The 22120-nt window shown below is 38.7% G+C and overlaps 1 protein-coding gene and 1 long non-coding RNA gene across 2 annotated transcripts; both read right to left on the reverse strand.

The window, feature by feature from the left end:
• Nucleotides 1–14976: 14976 nt before the first annotated feature.
• On the reverse strand, nucleotides 14977–20894 carry LOC144646474 (peroxidasin-like; the record flags this gene model as incomplete). Its single annotated transcript, XM_078506074.1, has 6 exons — nucleotides 14977–15468; nucleotides 16056–16615; nucleotides 16912–17195; nucleotides 17825–18006; nucleotides 18673–18913; nucleotides 20445–20894. Coding segments are annotated over 6 exons (1812 nt in total), but the record flags the coding sequence as incomplete, so codon positions are not given.
• Nucleotides 20895–20916: 22 nt separating this feature from the next.
• Nucleotides 20917–21905, reverse strand: LOC144646479 (uncharacterized). The gene is made up of 3 exons (XR_013569426.1): nucleotides 21884–21905; nucleotides 21529–21584; nucleotides 20917–21036 (listed from the first exon to the last, which is right to left on the reverse strand). It is a non-coding gene; the product is annotated as an uncharacterized LOC144646479 (long non-coding RNA).
• Nucleotides 21906–22120: the final 215 nt, after the last annotated feature.

A 22120-nucleotide genomic window follows, 5' to 3' on the forward strand; every position in this document is an offset into this window, starting at 1 on the left:
ACGAAAACGCTAGCCACAAATTTACGTGTCTCGACAAACCAGCCTTTTATTTCGTGCAAGTTAAGAGCCGCAGAAAGAGAAAAAAAAACAGCACGGCACGTAAGCTTTAGCTTGAGTTGAACTCTCAAGAGCCTGGAGTTAGCCAGAGTCGAACAAAGCGAAAATCTTGCCAATTTGAATTAATCACATGACAAGGTTCTCATCCATAGGAACTCACTCTTTCGAATCACGTTGTAAAGCATAATAAACATGAAAACACTGCTCAATAGCTTTCATTTGAATGGTCACACACTATAGCGACCAGAGACGGCGAGACACAGCAAGGGGCGGGGGACGACCATTGCGAATGGTTACACACTGAGGTTTCTTCCACAGGTGTACTTGAAGTTAGAGCTACCCGCTTAAAGAGCATCAGTACGATTGAACTAATTTTGATAATGGCTTTTATCTAAATGGTCACTGACAAGGGTTTTATAGTTATGTGGTAAGAATATTATGCAAAAATCGGCTTGAGGGTTTAGCTAGCAATACTACTGAGAAGTTATGAACTGCAAGGACACGACCGCTCTCTACGGATTACTAAAATATTACTTAAACTTTACCCTAGTGATGTGCGACCATTCAAATTAACATGAAGCTTTTGAGCAGACTTTCTTTATGGTGGTTTTTATTATTAACGTGGTGCTTCCTTTTGAGTCTATATTGATGACTTATTGGTATCTGGTTACCGGTTACCGGTTACCGATTTCTTATTTGGTATCTAAACTACCTTTCTTCATATTGATGAGAGCCTAATAATGGATGGAAACTCAACATTTTCGACTTTCGATTTTCGACACCTACAACGCACGTTCAGTAAGAAGGGCTTTTATTTGTGATATTTTACTGAATTGGCAGCTGTTGGGGGCCGACAGTACAGTGAGCCGATACGAAAACATTTTTCCTTTTTTTTGGTAATAAATGCGGTCTACCTCGTGCGTCAACTAAAAACGCACAACGAAGCTATTTTTGTTTCTACAGTACGCTTTACATCAATTCCGTTCTGTTATCTTACTTCCAATATTATTTATTTTAAAGGACGTCAATTTTACTCCTAACAGATTACTGACGCAAAAGTGACGACGTATTGAAAGGCTTAAAATAGGTTTTGGTAGCATGATAAAAAATAATTAAATAAATGGTTTTATACTCCAGTGCTTTTGATGAAGTTTATATTAATAATATTGCTTTGTGTGCCTGTCTAGTCTGAGTGTTACGATAGAACTTTCTATTATTTTCTGGGGTTTAAAAACGAAACTTATGATCAAAATAAGATCAGATGGATGAAGAGGCTCAGGTAGCCTAAGTGATCCTAAGTAAAAGAGACAAAAGCAGCGTGTCACAGGCAACTGTTAGTTTGGAGACCGATTTTATAGTTTTAAGAATCTTAATTATTCACAATCTAAGCGGAATGCATGCTTTTATGTTTAGGAGAATCCTTTGTCTTTTTGCCAGGCGATAGTTCTACCTTTATTCTGTATAAGTAGTCGTCACCAATCTCGAGTCCCCTTTATACTTTTTGCATGCCTGTTGCAGGATTACGAAAGACTGTTCGACAAATACTGAGCACAATTACGAAGTGCAAGGTTCCGTATGATGTACTTTGATCCTTAATCGTAGGGTGTTTGTAACAGTTGCGTGATTTTTACACCAAACTTACAGCTTTAAACAGGCAAACATAACATCTCTGGAGCCAAGGGGCTTATACAAGAATATATAAGTAACAAATTGTACATGTTTAAAATTATTAGGGGCTAGGGTAGCTCCGTATAACAAGCGTGGCTGTTGGAACTCTCTGCATGTTACATAAGCTAGGGTAATTTATAGTTCTTGTGATGAAATGAGAATTTTGTAATCGTCGCCAAGATGGTAAACTGCAGATCGAGAAACATCTGCGCTACTCAAGGTGTTAACCACAAAAACAAGCCATTTCTTGAAAACGGTTTTCTGATTGATGTTTGGCATGTCTAACAATCATTTGGAGAAAGAAGCGAAGCCAGCTTCGTTTAATCTACTAACTGTGGTTAAATAAGACAATCAGTTGTAGAGTTCTTTTCTAACGCGCTTGTTTCAGCGTTTTACCACACGCGTACGATTTATGAACTCTAACACACTAAGTAGCGTATTAAAAACTTATAAAAACCAAACAGGTAAATCAGCGAGAAAAACAAATAAACACTGAATATTGCACTCTTTAAAGGACTGTCAGTCTCCTGGGTCAGTAATTAACTGAGTTGTTTTACTGTTGTTTTTGATACTTATTTCAGAGTTGTTTGCTGTATCCCGACTAGTTTCAAGAAATTCCAGCTTGTAACTGAATAGAGTTGAAAAAAAAAACTATTGGATGAAACCACGCGTGTCCATTCAAATGATAACTACTGAGCAATACTTTCATGTGTTTTATTAGGTCAAGATTCTAATTTTTGAGTAACCCTAGACTGTCCCTAGGTAGTGTACATAACCATTTAATAAAAGCTCTTGAGCAGGATACATGGAATACTCACTAGCTCTAGTATAATTATGCTCTACATATCAAGATTATTCTAACTCTTATGTCTGTCAACGAAATCCTAGTGTATTATTATTCAAATAAAAGCTAAGTTAATTAAAGTATCAATATCGATACATGTTTCCTTTTTCTTATCTGAATACATTTCATTTCATTTTTGCGCTGCCTGCATGTGGTAGGCTGGAATATCAATTCTCAACTTTACAACTTCGTAGACGCACACAGTCTGCCGTTTTCCTTCGTGTCGTTTCTTTAGGGTTTTTTGGGAGTGTTAAGCGTATTTTTAGACGAACCATAGCCTTTGCGAGTCCAAACAATAAGGCATTGCTTAAAGCAGTGAAGCAAGACTGCCACAAACTATCACTTCTTAAGAATGTCTGTCTCAGAAACCCAGGCAATATTAAAAAATGTCGGAAGAAGGGGGTCGGCCGATCTCCACCATATTTATGTTGCATAAAGGTCTTACCCAACTTGTAACCATGGTAACAATTTTTGATGAATTGGCTTTATTGTTTACGAGAACAGACCACCCCCCAAAAATTGCCCAAATGGCGTGACAAAAGTTGTGATTTTAGGTCAACTTCAGCAGCGTGTATCTCTGGATATATTTAAGCAACAGATTTAATTTCACATCAGCGTAACACTTGTCCTTTGGTAGTTTAAATGCATACTAAATTAAATGTTTTCTGTACATTGTTCACGATCTGCATGCAAACTTAGAAGCCATACTTCGCAACATTTTCAAAAATCGCAAAACTAGGCATTTTAAAATTACAGTTTCTCCAGGGTCCGGGAAGATACAGATATAAACCTAACTGCAAGTTACTCACCAAAGATAGGAAAACATTTTAGGCCAGTGTTGAAATTGGACCAGCGAATTTAAATTTTTTTAACGGTTCACTGTTTTACCGCTTCGGCTGATGGCATTTTCCAAGGCCACTGCGGCTTCTTTGAAGCTGTCGATCTCATTACCCGGATTTCGCCGTTTAAGCGCCTCCGACAGGTGTAAAAACCTTAACGCTGTGGTTTCTTGCCATATTATTTATGGTTTCGCTGTAAATCGTCCTCGTTTCAAGCGAGAGCCAAGGAAACATGCCAGCGATTGCGTGACAGGAGTGGAATACGCAGCTTTCAGGGAGGCCATCGAACCAAAGCAAACTTGTCCACGTTGATTAACAGACTGATAGCTTTTTCCTTCAATACTTGATCCTGGTCCAGAAAGGCTTTTAACTATCCCAATGTGGATTGAACTGGTCTTAATAAAGCTCGCCGCAAGTGATCACAAGTAGACAACAGACTCGTGGAAACATCGCTGATGTCTGTAGGTTTGTAAAACGTTCCGATATTCCCGCTGATATATGCCATCTTGAAGCTTAGTTGTGATCGGTTTATTCGTCAGACAAGGCCATAGATACAAGTTGCGGAGGCGAATATTATTTGCCTTCAGCTACGTATTGGCAAGATTTTGCATTCAGATAAAAACCTGATAAATCATAGCGCTTAGTAACCTGGCATGGATTTAAGATATTGACGGGAATGGACTACCGGAATACCCCTGAAATCCGTGGAACGAGCGATCACGGAATTGAATGAGTTGGATTGCTTTCATTCGGAAACAAACAATTATTTAATACAATCAAAATTTAGTTCTTTTTTCTCGTTACCAACAATTTCGTTAATGTAAGTTGCAACCAATGACGCAGTTTCAATCAGTGTGATTCACCACGTTTCAGTGTGCAATATTATTAACGAGTATTTCTTTCTACTTGGCTAGCTAGAGCTGCAGGTTTCAGTGGGATAATTAATTTTTACACAAACTTCATTTTGCAAAGACAGTAAATAAATCTAGGGGTAATTAGTTAGGGTTTCTTAAAACATATTGCATGACAAATAAAAACCATAGTAGCAACAATAACGAATATATGTTCCACATAATTAAGTAGTTTGGTAGACATGGTGGTATGCACATCACATGTATCCTGATATGTCGACGGCTAATTATTGTCTTGGAAATACCAGTGAAAAGAAACTCTCCCCTTTATGACGTTACATGTATTATTGTAAGTAAACTCGTCGACTAAATGATCTGAAGAATCGGCAACATTTCACCACCGCCACTGGCAACATAAAAGGAACTATTATACCTCACCGAAGTTGAGGTAGACAGTTTTCTGATGCGAGTAGGGTGTAGATTATTTTAAATGACAACATAAAATAAAGCAGGAAGTGTAAATTGCACCTACCTTATTGTTACTTATTTTCGCGGGCACTTAATTTCGCGAAAATAGAACGGCCATATTTCGCGGGACTTAAATTTCGCGATTTGGCCAAAAAAATAAGATTACGGGAACTTAATTTCGCGAAAAGTGTCAAAATACTGGTCTACATTAACAAACAGTAAGTCTCAAAATTGGTCCAACTGATTTTAATTTTCCACTGCAACAGTTTCCAATGACACTGAACAAAACCATATAACAAAACAAAACTTTAAAAACAGTTTAACATGTTCCTTTGCAACAAAGTAGAGCTGTGAAAGTGATAAATGATCATCGCAGTGAATTTCCAATTTAAGCAATTGGAAATGAAGAAGCCTGAAAAAAAAAAATTAAGGGCTTCAACGGGATTCGAACCCGTGACCTCCGCGATACCGGTGCGATGCTCTACCAACTGAGCTTCAATAGCTCAGTTGGTAGAGCATCGCACCGGTATCGCGGAGGTCACGGGTTCGAATCCCGTTGAAGCCCTGAATTTTTTTTCAGGCTTCTTTATTCCAATTGCTTAAATTGGAAATTCACTGCGATGATCATTTATCACTTTCATATCTATCCGCAGTTCATACATGAATTATTTCATATACATTACATCAAAGTAGAGCTAGTTTGACGACTGTACCAAGGTAATTACTGAAGTAGTAAACTGACGGAAACGTTTACTGAAGTAGTAAACTGACGGAAACGTTGAATATTCATAACGAATTATATAGAAGGGTATTAAATTTCGCGTCGTTATTTTTCGCGAGAACCTTTTTTCGCGGGTCTTAAATTTCGCGATTTTTTTTGAAAATCGCGAAAATTAAGTCCCGCGAAAATAAGTAACAACAAGGTACATGTAAACACTTTCTACCTAACGAGAGAATTCAATAACATTATAATCTCATATTACGAAAAAAGGACCTTATCGTCGCGATAGTCAATTAAACGGTCGCGAACGTTCGCTGAAAATTATATCAAGAACATTTGCCTGTGAGAATAGTACTCATTCAGCGAGTTCGAAGCTATATAGCTAAATGAATCTGTATATTCTTGAAACATAGTGTTTATGTTTAACACTCTAAAAAAACCCTTACTTGGGCTGAACCCGTCACAGTTCACAACAGTCCGCAAACTGGTTAACTTGCTGACACTAAATTTGTAACAGTTAAAAAGTGTTTTTGAAAAAAAAAAAACAAATGCGGATATGAATTATCTCTGACTAATTAAATGCTTTACAGAGCTTTCTTTCCCTTGACATACAGCTTAATATTAGATCTCTTTTACTACTAGGAACATGAGCAACTTTGAACAAGCCTAGAAATCGGGGAAACAAATGTCGCTTTCCTGTTTTTAGGGCCTTCAATACTTAGGTCAAAATGTTGACAAATGTCTTCCAAATCTTTGAGTTTGAACTTGGAATGAAGTTTGCCCCTTCTTTGCAAGTCACATATGTCTTCCCCCCTGTACTTCAATGTATGTAAAAAGGTTTATGTCGTCATACACCGACTGCCTCATCAGTGCCAAGGCTTCCTCTCTTTCCCAGTCTTCTGCGTCTTCGTCATTGTCTGTCTGGCCTTCTTCATCAGATTCTTTTCCCTGGTCAGATGGTTTCTTCCTCTGCTTTGCTGCGAGTCTGGAAAATAAGCTGCTAATCTACTTTGCAGTGCGCCATTCCGCTGGTTTAAACCTGGCCATTCCACGACTGTCCTTTGCAAATCGCATCTCACGTGAGACCTACCAAAGATAGCGCAGGGTTTGGAGGGATAAACGGTTTTGTAGACAACATTGTCATGCAGGGCACACTTTATAATGACCTAACGTAAAAGAGCGAAAGATCCATCGCTATTCTCCAGTCAGAAAAATATCGCTTGTCTATAGCTAACAATAGACATTTATTGCAGCGACACGTGACGGCTTTACCCCCTGCCCAGTTTACTGTCAAAAGTTTCCTATGCCGTGAACATATTGTCATTTGTTCTATCTCTTGGTCGCTCAACACAAACAGGCCAGCTCTATGTCATTAAAGATGTGAATATTGTTCATCGTGGTGTAAGATAGGTAATGAACGTTTATTCGTTTGTCTCACGATAGAATCGCTTTGAGATGTTGATCGCGACGTTTCGACTGCAATACTGCTAGTCTTCATCAGGCGATGAGGTCGATTGTTTACGCGTCGCTATTTATGCACGTTGGTTCGCTGTGATTGGTGCATTTCGATCCTCATTATTATTCCGACTAACAGATAAATAGCGACGCGTAAACAATCGACCTCATCGCCTGATGAAGACTAGCAGTATTGCAGTCGAAACGTCGCGATCAACATCTCAAAGCGATTCTATCGTGAGACAAACGAATAAACGTTCATTACCTAGGCCAGCTCTATTTAAGATGAGGTCCACTTCTGAAACACAGACACGCGCGTGTTGCCCGCGTGCTCCGCTTGCCCCAGAGAACGCAAATATCCACTCACGTCTTTTCTACAACTTAGTAAGAAGCATTTTTGTCTTCTTCTTTGACACCTCCGCATCTGGAGTGAGACGAGTCAACCAAAATGGAAATTGAGCAAGCCATTTCATTACTTCTCTATCTTCCCTAAAGCGAAATTGACTTTTGTTTTTGTTTCCCGTTTCTTGGGTAACATATTAATCAAATTAATGAAACAGAGCGGCGAAATTCGCAGTGTAAAACATTCCGCTGAGGAATTTCAAACAAAAACTGTTTGCGTGCTTGGTTAGTAGACCTGCAATGGGATGTAATCGAATTTTTTTAGGTCGAACTTTCAAGTGCTGAAACAGGGACGAACGTTAACTTTTATAATTGCATTTCTTTTGTAAATACTGAACAACTGCTTGCGTGGCGCAAACATAAAAGCACTGGTTTTCTAATAATAAGTTTATGTCATCATGGGGATTGTCAGAATTTAAAGCGGCCTTTTATGTTAATGAACAGCAGAAAGCCACAATTATTCTACAAACTTTAAGGTGAACGTTTTCAATTTATCATTTCTAGGAAAAATATTTTTTCAAATTGTTAATACTGCACTTTGTTTGTTTTACCTTCCTTGAAGCCAGACAAAACGTTTTGTTCCCACGATGAAATATACATGCTTTTCTTGCTGGAAATAATTGAATTAGCACTGATATCACGAAAGCTCAAAGCATTACTTTATGGCGAAGAAACCTATTCCCTTTTCCTCGTGGAGGTTTAGCGTCTTTCAAGGAATTAAGTCGGTTTATTATTAGGAAACATATCAGTTCGCATAGACGGTAACTGTTACAAAAAACTAATATTTTAATTGTTTTCTTTCTGAGGATAACATGTCCTTAGCGTAACTGATATAATTCATAAATAATCAGGGTAGTATAGTAGTACACTTAAAGCCTTTGCTCGAAAGCTGGGTATCGATGTCTAAGACACTAACTCGTGCCGAGACTTTGTACAAAAAAGTTCATAGAGTTCTTCATAAAGCTTCATAATAAAGGGTTTATTTGTAAATTGACAGTGATGAATGGCGAGCGAATCAAAACGGAAGGGAAAAATAATTGAGATGAACAATAAATCATAAATTGTTAACTGTAAATTTGAAAATGGCAAAAAGTATTATATAAATCAGCATTTATCTTAATTAGTGTTACCTCACGCCCTTACCATCCTGCAAATCACATCTCTTACATTAACGAAATTGTTTGTAACGAGAAAAAAGAACTAAAGTTCGATTGTATTAAATAATTGTTTGTTTCCGAATGAAAGCAATCAAACTCATTCAATTCCGTGATCGCTCGTGCCACGGATTTCAGGGGTATTCCGGTAGTCCATTCCCGTCAATATCTTAAATCCATGCCAGGTTACTAAGCGCTATGATTTATCAGGTTTTTATCTGAATACAAAATCTTGCCAATACGTAGCTGAAAGCAAATAATATTCGCCTCCGCAACTTGTATCTATGGCCTTGACTGACGAATAAATCGATCACAACTAAGCTTCAAGATGGCATATATCGGCGGGAATATCGGAACGTTTTACAAACCTACAGACATCAGCGATGTTTCCACGAGTCTGTTGTCTACTTGTGATCACTTGCGGCGAGCTTTACGATGATTAAGACCAGTTCAATCCACATTGGGATAGTTAAAAGCCTTTCTGGACCGGGATCAAGTATTGAAGGAAAAAGCTATCAGTCTGTTAATCAACGTGGACAAGTTTGCTTTGGTTCGATGGCCTCCCTGAAAGCTGCGTATTCCACTCCTGTCACGCAATCGCTGGCATGTTTCCTTGGCTCTCGCTTGAAACGAGGACGATTTACAGCGAAACCATAAATAATATGGCAAGAAACCACAGCGTTAAGGTTTTTACACCTGTCAGGGGCGCTTAAACGGCGAAATCCGGGTAATGAGATCGACAGCTTCAAAGAAGCCGTAGTGGCCTTGGAAAATGCCATCAGCCGAAGCGGTAAAACAGTGAACCGTTAAAAAAATTTAAATTCGCTGGTCCAATTTCAACACTGGCCTAAAATGTTTTCCTATCTTTGGTGAGTAACTTGCAGTTAGGTTTATATCTGTATCTTCCCGGACCCTGGAGAAACTGTAATTTTAAAATGCCTAGTTTTGCGATTTTTGAAAATGTTGCGAAGTATGGCTTCTAAGTTTGCATGCAGATCGTGAACAATGTACAGAAAACATTTAATTTAGTATGCATTTAAACTACCAAAGGACAAGTGTTACGCTGATGTGAAATTAAATCTGTTGCTTAAATATATCCAGAGATACACGCTGCTGAAGTTGACCTAAAATCACAACTTTTGTCACGCCATTTGGGCAATTTTTGGGGGGGTGGTCTGTTCTCGTAAACAATAAAGCCAATCAATCAAAAATTGTTACCATGGTTACGAGTTGGGTAAGACCTTTATGCAACATAAATATGGTGGAGATCGGCCGACCCCCTTCTTCTGGCCCCTGCCTGGATCTCTGAGTCACAAGCTCTTAAGTTCTAAATTAAACATGAGTTTACTTAAAAGTCCTGTTTGGAATTAACTAAGCACACACAAATAAACAAACAAACAGGACTCTCAAAAGAACGACATAATGAAGCATAAAAACAACATTCACTTGGAGTTAAAGATTGTTTTCAACCCAATATCCGTACATCCGGTTTCACAAAAAACACCAATATCTGCAATATCAGTCAAGGTGTTTGTTTCTTTCCAGAAGGTTCTTTATTAAAATTGTTTTTGATGTTTCATTCTAGCAAGCTGGACCTCTGTTTTCGGTAAAGCCACTCCAGGTGAAGAACTTTTTAGCTAAGAACTAGTAGTAATCACAGGTTAGAAAGTACGGGCCTAGATAGACTGCATATGTGTAGAGTGACCAAAACGTTAGGTTTAAAGGGAAAGTTTCACGGTTCGGTGCATTTGCAAGCTATTACATGGCCTACTCAATTCCTTTGTCTACGAACCAATCCGATGCAAGTAGAAAACTCGTGCGTGTGTCCAGAATAAATCCTTCAGGTCGACAATAAATTCAATGTTGAACAATGTTGACCTTTTCTGTGTAAATCCATTTAAATTTTCCGTGTAGTTTAGGCACCATTCTTTCTGGTTGTACACAAATTAGCCTGTAAATTCATACATAAGTGCACAAACGTTGTTTCAGCTTGAATTTTCTGTGATTACTGCAATGCATGTGGTTGATAATAAAGTGAACAAGGTACTTTAAGCATCGGAGGCTGAACAAACAAAAGGAATTCTACTGAGAAAGATGAACGGCTCCATAACCATGTTTTTTGCAAATGACTGCGAGTTTTTCAAAGGCAGATTTCCTACAAGATTCATCTGCACGCTTTGGATTGTTTTTTAAACAATGGAGTCGAATGGGCTCACGTTATAGCTAGCAAGCACTTGCGCCGAGCCGAGAAACTCCTTTAAAAACACTAGTCACTGAAATCCAAGATGGCATCGCCACCGCCATCTTGGATTTTATTGTCAGAAGTGACTCCTGAAAGAGAGGTTAATGTGCCCTATAATTTGTTTGTGACTGCAGAATGCAGTCATCAACTATTTGTTATTGATAACAACATTGTCTGGTCACACAAAGTCACGCAGAAGCCCACTCCTGGGTCACGCTTATACAACTCGGACATGCCATCTTCACTGAGAAGGGTTTGGGACGTTTACCCACGACAGAATAACCACAACACAGTAAACCACCACAGGCTAACCACAACACAGTAACCACGACACGGTGAACCACCACAGGCTAACCACAACACAGTAACCACAACACGGTGAACCACAACACAGTAACCACAACACAGTAACCACGACACAGTGAACCACAACACAGTAACCACAACACGGTGAACCACAACACAGTAACCACAACACGGTGAACCACAACACAGTAACCACGACACAGTAACCACGACACAGTGAACCACAACACGGTGAACCACAACACAGTGAACTACAATACAGTGAACCACATCACAATGAACAATAAACCACAGTACAGCGATTTAGTGAAATTTGTATTGTCTGACTACTATGTACTAGTAAACACTCGACTTTTTGTTGTCTGTGTTTAATAATTGGCGGACAACCGGGAATCTTCGTCTTTCCTTTGTTTACCCCGATAGGGTTCTCTGCCGAGAACAACCGTGGATAACAGAACTTAAAATGATGTGTCCAACAGTACATATTTATACGGGATTATACTCGCGCAAACCTTTACGACTAAAAGATCAAATTAAAACACACACGTCACCAAGTTTTAGTTGACCTTGCCTCACTTGTAGCCGTATTAATTTCATTGTCACGCAATTCATGATTCGCCAAAACATCACCACACATTCTTTTTTGAAAGTTCGATCTTCAAGCTGGTTACTTCGAGTAACGTTCTTTTTGTCACATTTTTTGTCACATTGTTGTATTAAAAAGGTCGTTTTAGCTGCTTGCTTTTAATTACTTATCTTTTGATGCAATTTTGGGCAGTATATTTTAGGCAAAATGGGTTATTTAAAAGGTAAAAATTAAGTTTCCGTATTCTGAGCGTTGTGGTGGCATTAAACGGGATGACACGTGGTCACGCGTACGCGTGCTATTCAGTTAAAAGTAGAGCAAACACTCTACGCAATAATAGCTACAAAGTACTTTATTGTAAACAATAGGCCTTATCACGGTTTTCGACGCCATCTTGACGAGTAAGCAAAGCGCAAAGCGGGTACAAATTACAGTGTTTGTATGGGAATCCCACGGCAAATATCTTTTACAAAAATTAAATTCTGTAAAACTCATGAATTGTAAAGTTAAGATACTAGGCAAAGATACTAGTTTGAAGGGATATAGCTAGGCTAGAAAGCGTTCAGTTACGTTTTTAATTCTCAATACATTTGTCTTTAATTTTTCCCGCGAACCGCGTCAATCATGCGGGGGAAAAATACAGACAAATGTACGGAAAAATTAAAAACGTAACTGAACGCTTTCAAGCTCAGCTACATCCTTTAAACTTGGCAAGTAAAAACTTTAGCCTAGTATCTTAACTTTGCAATTCATAAGCTGTCTACAATTCAATTTTTGTACAAGATATTTGCCGTCGGATTCCCATACAAACACTGTAATTTCTACCCCATATACGGTGTTTAGCCATCTAAAATGCACACGGCGGCGATACAAATCACTTCCTACAAGTGCTCTCCACCTGCTACATACTAAACTGAGTGTAGCAATGGCTGCATCTCCTTCACAGCTCCTTCCATTCTCGAAGTGTTTTATTAGAACACTTTCTTTTGAACCCTTTTTGGACGATTGCGAACAAAGGTAACAGTGGTACAATGATCCACGACAATAACAACTTCTGTCCGTACATCTTGCAAAAGTTCGAGGACAAACTGCGTCGTCCGGGACAATCGATATGTGTGATAAATGGACGATACCCTGGAGGAAACACAGCAAAAGTCTATTCTTATAATGAACTGTTTACTTTTTTTACAACAATTAACCTCAATTTAAAACAAATAAGAGTAGATGGACTTACATAAAGTTGCGGATTATATCTGATTTTAGACGCGCAAATATCGTGAATGCATGGACACCCCTATAATGCAGAAAACGAAGACCAAATTTCGATACAGCTATTTCTGTTATTCATTCCTACCCTTTATCCCGTGGATGCTCCAATATTCTTCGCCTAAAAAAGCCTTCGATAACTTATTTATTCCGGCTATTAATTATTTCCCTTGTTTACCTCGTTTACATAAGTTTACCGGCTAAAATGCGACAGTGACATGTTTATTGATACGCAGTGTTTTAGTGACTTTTACGTGAATGTGTTTCCGAGAAACCAAAATGTTTGCATAGGCGTACGAGGCGGGGGGGCGAGGGGGGCTGCAGCCCCCCCAGTGCCGAAAATTTTCGGGCAAAATGCTTAGAATTCGGGCAACAAGCCTAGCAAAAAATAGAAAATAAGCGGACAAATCTCAAAATTACGTTCAAAACGAATTACATTAACAGGAAAAGTATTGGAAATATACCGAGCTTTGTGGTTCAAAAGTCCAAATTTTTCATTCATTTGCTTTCGTTTCCTCTCGCAAATTGCAAATTGAAAATTCTGTGTGACCCCTCAGTTTGATTCAGTTGCAATCAGCTTTTCCATAGCTTGAGCGCTTGCGCGCGGTGGACCCAGTGTAAGACCTTGAAACAAAGCTGTTACAATTGTGATGAAGCTGCAGACGCTTTTCTCAAATGTTAAGTTCTTAGGGATAGCTCAAAATTTTCGATCCATTTATCCCTGAAAATGTTTCGCACGCTTTTGTGTAACTTTCAAGGTGGGGGAAAACAATGTAAATTGGCTCCCCCAAAATACTTTAATTTTTATAAATAAATTTTTTCCCTGAACTAGAGTGAATAAATAAGTATTTCCGAAGAAAAAGGATTCAGTGCATTGACACCTTCGGGCAATGCCACGAAATTAATTAAAGTACTATCGTTTCCTTTTAGCAAACGGGCCAGGTTTTTTTCAAAACTATTTCAATGCACGTTTTGTTTTGCATATTATATATGCCTCTTTATTTGGCTTTCAACCCATGCCAATTTTTTTTTCGGGCAACAAGGTCTCCGCCCCCCCCAGGTCCGAAGGTGCCCATACGCCTATGAATGTTTGCCACACTTTTCAATTATCATCGAATACGGTGTTTTGGTAATTTGTATTAAACAGGCATTTACATGGATTACAAGCCGTTTACTGTGTCCCTTTGCTTCGAATGTCACAACACACATAACATAACTTTAAAAGGTCAAAAATCAAATTCCGTCTAACCCGAACGAACAAAAATTAAAAGACTCAATCACTGTAATTTTACCGCGGTATTAAACACAGAAACAAAACTACAATGAATATAAAACGCAAACGATGCCTCCTCCTGAGAACTAAAATTTTTTAACACGAGTTCTTAGAAAAGCAAAAACACTAAGGACATCGTCTGTAAAAGCATGATCACAAGCTCTGCGATATGAAGAGAATTTTGCGATAAACGCTACATTTGATCCAGAGTTTGTTAGGTGAGCCTTTACTAGGCAATTAACCTATATACACACAAAGGTCTCGGTAGTACATTATAGACTTGTGATGTAGGGCAAAAATAAAGAGCAGTAAAAAGGAAATCGAGACATATATTGTACTTACTGTCATCCTAGGAACATACTTTCAAGTTGTTTATAGTAGCTTGAACTTAAACATAGCGAAGAAGTCCTTCGAAGCCGGCAGTATATACTTGAAGTTGTTTTAAAACAGCGAAACTCAACTAAATACTCTAATGTAGATTTGGTGCTTTATTTATAGTAAAAAAACAAAATGGAACATGACTAATGTTATCTGCATGCCACGCAGAGTAACGTACAAGATCTACGCAACTTTTGGCGTCATAACTCACACCCGAGGCCACGGAATCACGTACAGAAATTACTAGCACTACAAGAACAATCTATTAACGCGTGCATGAAGAAGTGTTGACAGATTCTTACGGCCGGCAAGGTACGATTTTCCTCGCCGTCACGCAACACCTACATATGACAGCAGCAATACCCCTTCTGGTGCCCAGTCTTCTTGGTACACTGTGTTGTGGTTCCGGTTCACTGTGTTGTGGTTACCCTGTCGTGGGTGTACGTCCCAAATATATATGTCTTCACTGGTCGTAAAAGGACTAAGTTACGTTATTTAAGGACTTTAAGGCGGTTCGGTTGCATACAAACTAGCTTACCAAACCAAGCAAAACTTCTTGATAACTTTTTGAGTTGAAAAAATGTAAAATTAAAATTGCATTGGTACTTTATGAGTTCCATTTTTACATAAGCTTTCTTTAAAACTGGCTTGATAAACATTGATAACGTAACTCGGAAATAAGAGGTCGTTGAAAACAATGAATGGATGCCGACAGAAAGTTTAACTTCAAATCGTCCTCGTTCATTTTGAAACTGAGAATCTGTCATTGAATGTATTTTTTTTAAAGTTGGATTTAATAAGATAAGAATCACCAAAACCTCACGCGATCTAGCCCATCTTACTATTCAAACAATGACTTTTTTTTACACAGATGCCGAGGCATTAGACAGTTCTTGTTCTTGAGGCAAAACGTCTCCCGCATCAATGCTATATTTGCAGGACTCCTTTCTGCCAGGTTCTGTGGGTGTAAAATGAAGCAAAATTAAGGTCTGTGTTGAATTAAAAATAACATGACAAATGATAGAACTTGCGTACTGACTGGATGAGAAGTTTGCTATTACACGGGTGGGTACTTGTTGAACTGTGCTCGGTTATGTCGGCGTTCCATTCTTTTTAAATCAAATGTATAACTAAAGACCAGGAGATGTAAGATGCGAGATGTAGTTTTCTAAAACAGGTTTAAAAGTATTCTTTAAATGTAACATGCATTCCTTGTTTCTGTAATATTATAGAAATATTTGTAAAAGTTTGGAGGAACTCTTAAGAGCTCAGTTGTGGAAACACGCCCTGTTAGCAAATGTTCCCATAGTACTGAATTATTGTTCTCCTCTTTCCCACTATTGTTTTCCATAACTATATACTAGGCATGGAAATGTTTTTAATTTATCTTAATATTTTTAGTATTATGGACTTAACTTTACTCTCTGAAACAAGGTGATTTGATAATGATTGAATTTTTTATTTATTCATGTTTTCGCCACAAGTCCGAACTTGAAAAGAACACCCCAGTGGACAGAGTTATGACTGAAATACCCTGCCTCTTACCTTCTTTCCATTCGTTCAAGTTGACAACTTTCAGATTGTAACAGTCTGTCAAATCGTTGGCCGCACTCCTTTCACGAAAGACACTCGGAGTGATTCGCAGAATCCCATCTGAGTTATCACACAGCACTCTTGCCAGAGTGGCATCTCGTACTGCATTCAGCTGACCCATGGTAAATCCAGTGTACGAATCATTCCTCTCATACCAAAAGCGATCCCCGACGCGAAGATTTTCGAACCCTTTAACAAGAATGCAAGTAAATGTAGCGCCCAATATGCTTCCAGGCAAAGGAGTCTCGCTTATCCCTCCAACATACAAGTCGACGTCATCGACATTGTTGTTATATGCCACTCGGAGTCTCTCTCGCTGCGCTGGGTTTATGTTCGTGAAGTTGTCAATGGACGCGGCTAGGCCCAAGCCGCAAGCCATTCGGAACTGATTATATGGTGGCAGACCATGATCACGACCGCGCTGGATGTTGATAGCTGAGAGGTCGCCCACGATGCCATCTACTGGTGGTCCGTCTGCTACCAGATTCTCTCGTACGGCTGGTGCGAAGAACCTAATGTATGAGAAATGTTCAAGCGCATGAGCATTAATCTTTATCATTATCATCAACATCATCATCATCCTTAACATCATCATCCTTATCATCATCATCATCATCATCATCATCATCGTCATCATCACCATCACAGGCAGATTGTTTTGCTGTTCCCTTAAACCCAGCCCTTTGTTTCAGAAACTGTAGTTTACCATACCAACTATACTGTGCCCGCCTGGAAGGGATTTTTAAACTACTCCCGTATTTATATAAATGAGCAATAATTATGACTACATGCAGCCTTATACACCTACCTGTCTACTTTTTGAGATGCTTGAGTTACTAGTCCCAAAAGGATTCCACCCATACCATTACCACTCAAAGAATACAGAGGTGACGGATCAAAAAATGTTTTCGTTGGAATAAAACCTCGCTGATTGAATTGTCTGTTAAACTGCCCAAAATTATCTCTGATCAAGGTGTGGCCAACTCGAAGAGCGGCCGTAGCGAAGGCGTTTGGAATTTCTGGGTTGACTGTTGGATCGTAACCGTTAAAGAAATTCCCTGCTGGCTCCAGGAGAATATTTGCATGTTTTCGCTGAAAGAGAAAAGGATCGTAATTACCTTGGTCTTAAGTCTTTTTTACAGGTATAGTAGAATCCCGATTTCTCGAACCCTATGTTTCTCGAAAATCCCGATTTCTCGAATCAATTTTTTCCCTTGGATAGTACTTCTCTGTAATTTTACCCCGATTTCGTTAACACCCCGAAAGCTTGAAGCAATTTTTTTTTCCCTGAACGTTTTAGAAATCGGTATTCTATTGTGTACATTGTCGCTTTGTAGTCGTGAAAAGAAAAAAAAATATGTTAAAATGTCGATGTCTTTAGCAATGTTGTGCAAATTGGGGACACTGTAAACAAACAAAAAAATATTGTAAATAGAACAGAAACGTTTTGAAAACCCCAACTTGCAGGAGGCTGACCAGTTGGTTATTTACAAGGCATGGAAGAGTTTATTCCGGGGCCACCGAACACAAATCCAACTAGTAGCAGGAAGGAGGATTTGAACCCGGGATCTCCGGATTACAAGACAAGCGCTCTAACCAGAAGGCCGCGCTTCCTCCAAAGCGAACAATTTCATTCGTAGGAGTTGTTAGTTTTCTAATAAGCCCAGTGAAGTGAAGGGCCTGTAGCGTATGCTAACCCTCAGTTCTTTCTGTATGCTTACCAATTCTTCACTGAAGAAGACAGGAAGCCATTCGTTGTACGTGATGTGCTGAAGCTCAGCAATCACGATTTTTCGTGCTTCTTGGAATAGTTTATCATCGCGCCATGATGGATTAAGAACGTGAAGGTACTTGGCGATACGGTTGTGTTCACGGACCCAAATAGTGTGCATCGCCATCAATGCTGTGTAAAAAGCAAATTAGAAAGAAAGACTTTAGTAGGGATTAGGATTCAATCGGTTTATATTATCTGGAAAGATAAGTTAAGGGATAAGCACTACCCTAGCACTAGCACTTTGGGTGATCAACTTTTTAAAAATGTTTATTTTAAATCTTCATTAAATCCTCACTTTTGCTTTGCTTTTTATTTAAAATGCACAAATCGCCTTTCCTTTTCTTCGCCTTCGTAATTCGACTTATTCGGAATCAGCTAATCATTCTTAAACTGAACTTTTACGGTGCAGTAGAATTCCAATTTCTTGAATTAAAAATTGCATCAAGATATTAGGAGGTTTCGAGAAATCGGGGGTAAAATTACAGAAAGTACTATTCTTTCGAGAAATCGGGATTTTCGAGAAACCGATCGAGGATTCGAGAAATCGGGATCCTACTGTACTTTTAAATGCATTATGGTATCTTCCAATGCACAATGCAACTAATTCTAAATTCCGTAAAACTTCAAAGAGCGAATAATTATAGGTTAGTATTAAAATAAAAAGCATGCATAACACTTTATAACTCCAATACCCAATTAAATATTGTTAGTACTAAAGATGTTCTGTGGTTTCTTATCTTACGTCGTTTAACAACTCACAAAACCTACGCACAACTATTTATGTAAGATATTTACCTGGATTTTCATTTATTCTGCTGTCGCCAGCAATGAAACACGGTTTCATTGCAGTATTAGGAGACCTGCAGAAAGTTTGCGACCCAGCCTCGGGTAGAATGGGAGATTTGGCGGAGCTTGTAGGGAACGGAACAACCCGTAGCAATCCCAGGTTAGCCTTTCGGTCACGAAGCAGTTCCGCTTCCTGACAATTGGCCCCGTAAACTTGTGATCCGTCAATAAAAGCTGAAACAGTGTTAACCTGGAAATGTTAAAACAATAAGATGTTTAATAAAAATGAGATGTTTAACATGACACGAGCATGGGACAAAGAACAATTCTGAGTCCCCGACGGGAATTGAACCCATGGCCTCCCAGACACCGGTTGGGCGCTCTAACCAACTGAGCTACGAGAGACTCGTTTTTATATGTGACACGCGTCCTGCATACTGCTAGGATCAGCAATGTCGAAATCATCAAGTGTGCAGTAAATAAATAAATATAATTTACTACAAACTTGATGAATTCGACATTGCTGATCCTAGCAGTATGCTGGACGCGTGTCACATATCAACCTAGTAAATGGCCCAGCTCACAACGGTCTCTCGTAGCTCAGTTGGTTAGAGCGCCCAACCGGTATCTGGGAGGCCATGGGTTCGATTCCCGTCGGGGACTCAGAATTGTTCTTTGTCCCATGCTCGTGTCATGTTGAACATCTCATCTTTATTATTTATTACCGAGCTTAAAATTTACCATCTTTATTATTTAATAAGATGTTTTGAAGCCATACAATTTTGCCAACGAATCCTGAGGTATTTAGTGAAGGGTTAAATGATCGGCGCAGAAGGTAATAGATCCTGGTAAAAAATTAGGAATAGAGACAAGCTTGTGATATATTTTATTTTTGATTAAAATAACTCTATGGCTGATATGAGAGTTAGGTTATATACCTACAAAACAGTATTAGAGGTACATGGTACATAGCAACTTAATAAATCCAGACTTCCTGAGAAGAAAGAGACTGAAGAAGGGCTAAGCCCGAAAAGTCCGTGTTCGTCTAATTATATAATACAGCAAAGAGTTTTTCAACTTTGTACTTTACAACTGATCTTGGCCTTCAAATAATGAAAAAATGAAAAAAAATATCAATCGCTGGCGATCTTTCTGCATATTTGAAACCTTACTTCAAAAAGCATCTATTAGCCTTATGTTACTTGTTATAGAGCGGACTTCTTTAAAGTGTAAAAGCTTTAGGTTTAAAATCAGGTACAAAACTTTAAAACTTAAACCATCGCTTGGCATCGGCTACTTGCATTGCTTTTAGTTTCCATTCGTTCACTTGTTTGCGTTTGCTTTAATTGGTTCTCCATTGTATTGCTTTTCTTTTAGCTCAAAGAGACATTGTCACGGGGATTTTTCTGCTTTTCAGTCAAAAGTGCTAAAATTGGCAAAGTTCCCTTGCTCGTACACGAAATGCATCTAGAACATAAAGGTGAAGATATAAAGCAAATTGTGTTGAAGGAAGATGGGAGCCGTTGTAAATTTTTTAGTTGTTTTTCAGGCCACAAAGGCAGAACTTGAAAAACCAGCCTGACTTTTTCAAGTTGAGATCAAATCTTTCTGATGACAACACATAAATATCACTTGTTTATAGCATAGTAACTTTGAACAAAACTGGACCATTATTTGTTGATTTCTATACGTCTTTAGGCTTTTAAATTTTTGAAGTAAAGCTCATGACAATGTCCCTTTAACGAACACTCAGTTAAAAACCACTTTAATTTTTAACTGACCTGTTCACCATTTTTCATCGCTGACCGACGAAGTGGCATGCACACTGCACTTCGATTATCCCTCAATTCATTCCCCCGGCTTATGTTGATACCGATACATCCCTGTTCAGGACCCCGACAAGGCAGGCTGTTATTACCGCACTCCACGCTCTCGTTTGCTTGGGTCAAAGTGATGTCGTGGTCCAAGAATTGTCCCCAAGTCATGGTCATGTGAGTGAAATTCGCCGTCGTGTTATCGTCGTTCGCTGTCGAGCTCACGAATACTATCGTGCTGATGTTTCTAGCGTTCGGAAGCGGCTGGTTGTTTGATCCCAGACTTCGCGGCGCTTGCACGCCGTCTTGATAGGCGGGCGGTAGCAGGCGTAGAAACGGCCTCAAGGCACTTCCTCTTGTAATATTGCACAGGTTATTGCACGATCCGTCAAACGTGCGATATCGACGCATGAAGCAACTTAGCTGAATGTGCAGGGACACCGGCTCACATTTTCCTGTCATCATCGAGTTCAGAACACGGCGAGTGAAGGAATTTCCAATGTACGATGCGTGACTCAAAGTACACATAACGGCCATGAAGATGAAACATTGCAGAGCCCTGTGTTTGAATTAATTAAAAGCTCAATTAGCAATAGATCCAAAATCACGAAGCTATTTATATTTATTTATATTTGTAAGTCTTAGCTTGTTGATAAATAAGAGTCACTTTAAAGGGGCCTGAAAATTACAATTTTCATTATAATATAGCAAATAATCTTAATAATCAAGGATGGTCACTGGAAAACGGCGAAAAAAATATTAAAAATGGAGGTTAAAGCCTCTAAAGGAATGGAAACTGTTAGCTAACTTTTTTGAGATAGGCCATCTGGGAATTAGCGCCAGTAAGGTACTAACATTACTATAACCATTGAACAATTAAATCTGAAGTTTTATTATGTACATATTGAGCCTCTTCGTTAAACCTCCTTCCAAATTGCCAACACGGAAACCATTATTTCGACACACTCTTTGCCTTTAAAAAATACATGCGCCTGAAACAGTTTACTCATTCATTCCCATACAACTCATAATCATGTTAATTTCAATTTACCTAGCTTCCTTCATTGTTTGAAGTTCCACTAGCTGTTTCCACTGTTCAAGTTATACCTGTTTGAGTGGGAAATAAAAAGAACAAGAAGAAATGTGTTACAAATTCCTCATATTCCTCTGAAAGGAAAAAAAAGAGCTTGAATAATCATAAAAGATTGAGAATTTGACTTGATCCATCGCCACTGACACATATGGCCAGTGAAGGCTTTCACCATTAATTTCAAACAATTGCTTTTCACAACTACCTAGGATTATAATATGTGCCAACATAACTCTGTAATGTTTATATTTTTAAAGGGATTCCATTCAAAAACTCTTGTCCTGAAAGTTTAAAAATTAGCAAAGATTGCACTTACTCTTTCAAAATTTAAGGGCAGTAGATGCAAGGTCCCCTTGCCTTGTAACAAGACCTTTATCAAACAATATATTTTCACTTTTCCAAATTAAGCTACCAAGTCAGACTAAATCGATAAACAAAACAATACGACACATAGGATCGTATAGGAAAAGAACATTTGTCACCTTTTTAAACTCTTGCTAAGGGAAAAATTTGATGCTTTCGATGAAGAATTATAAATAGAGTTCGATGTAGG

Source organism: Oculina patagonica, chromosome 3, assembly GCF_052425735.1.
Source record: "Oculina patagonica isolate OP01 chromosome 3, crgOcupat, whole genome shotgun sequence".
NCBI classification, from domain to species: domain Eukaryota; kingdom Metazoa; phylum Cnidaria; class Anthozoa; order Scleractinia; family Oculinidae; genus Oculina; species Oculina patagonica.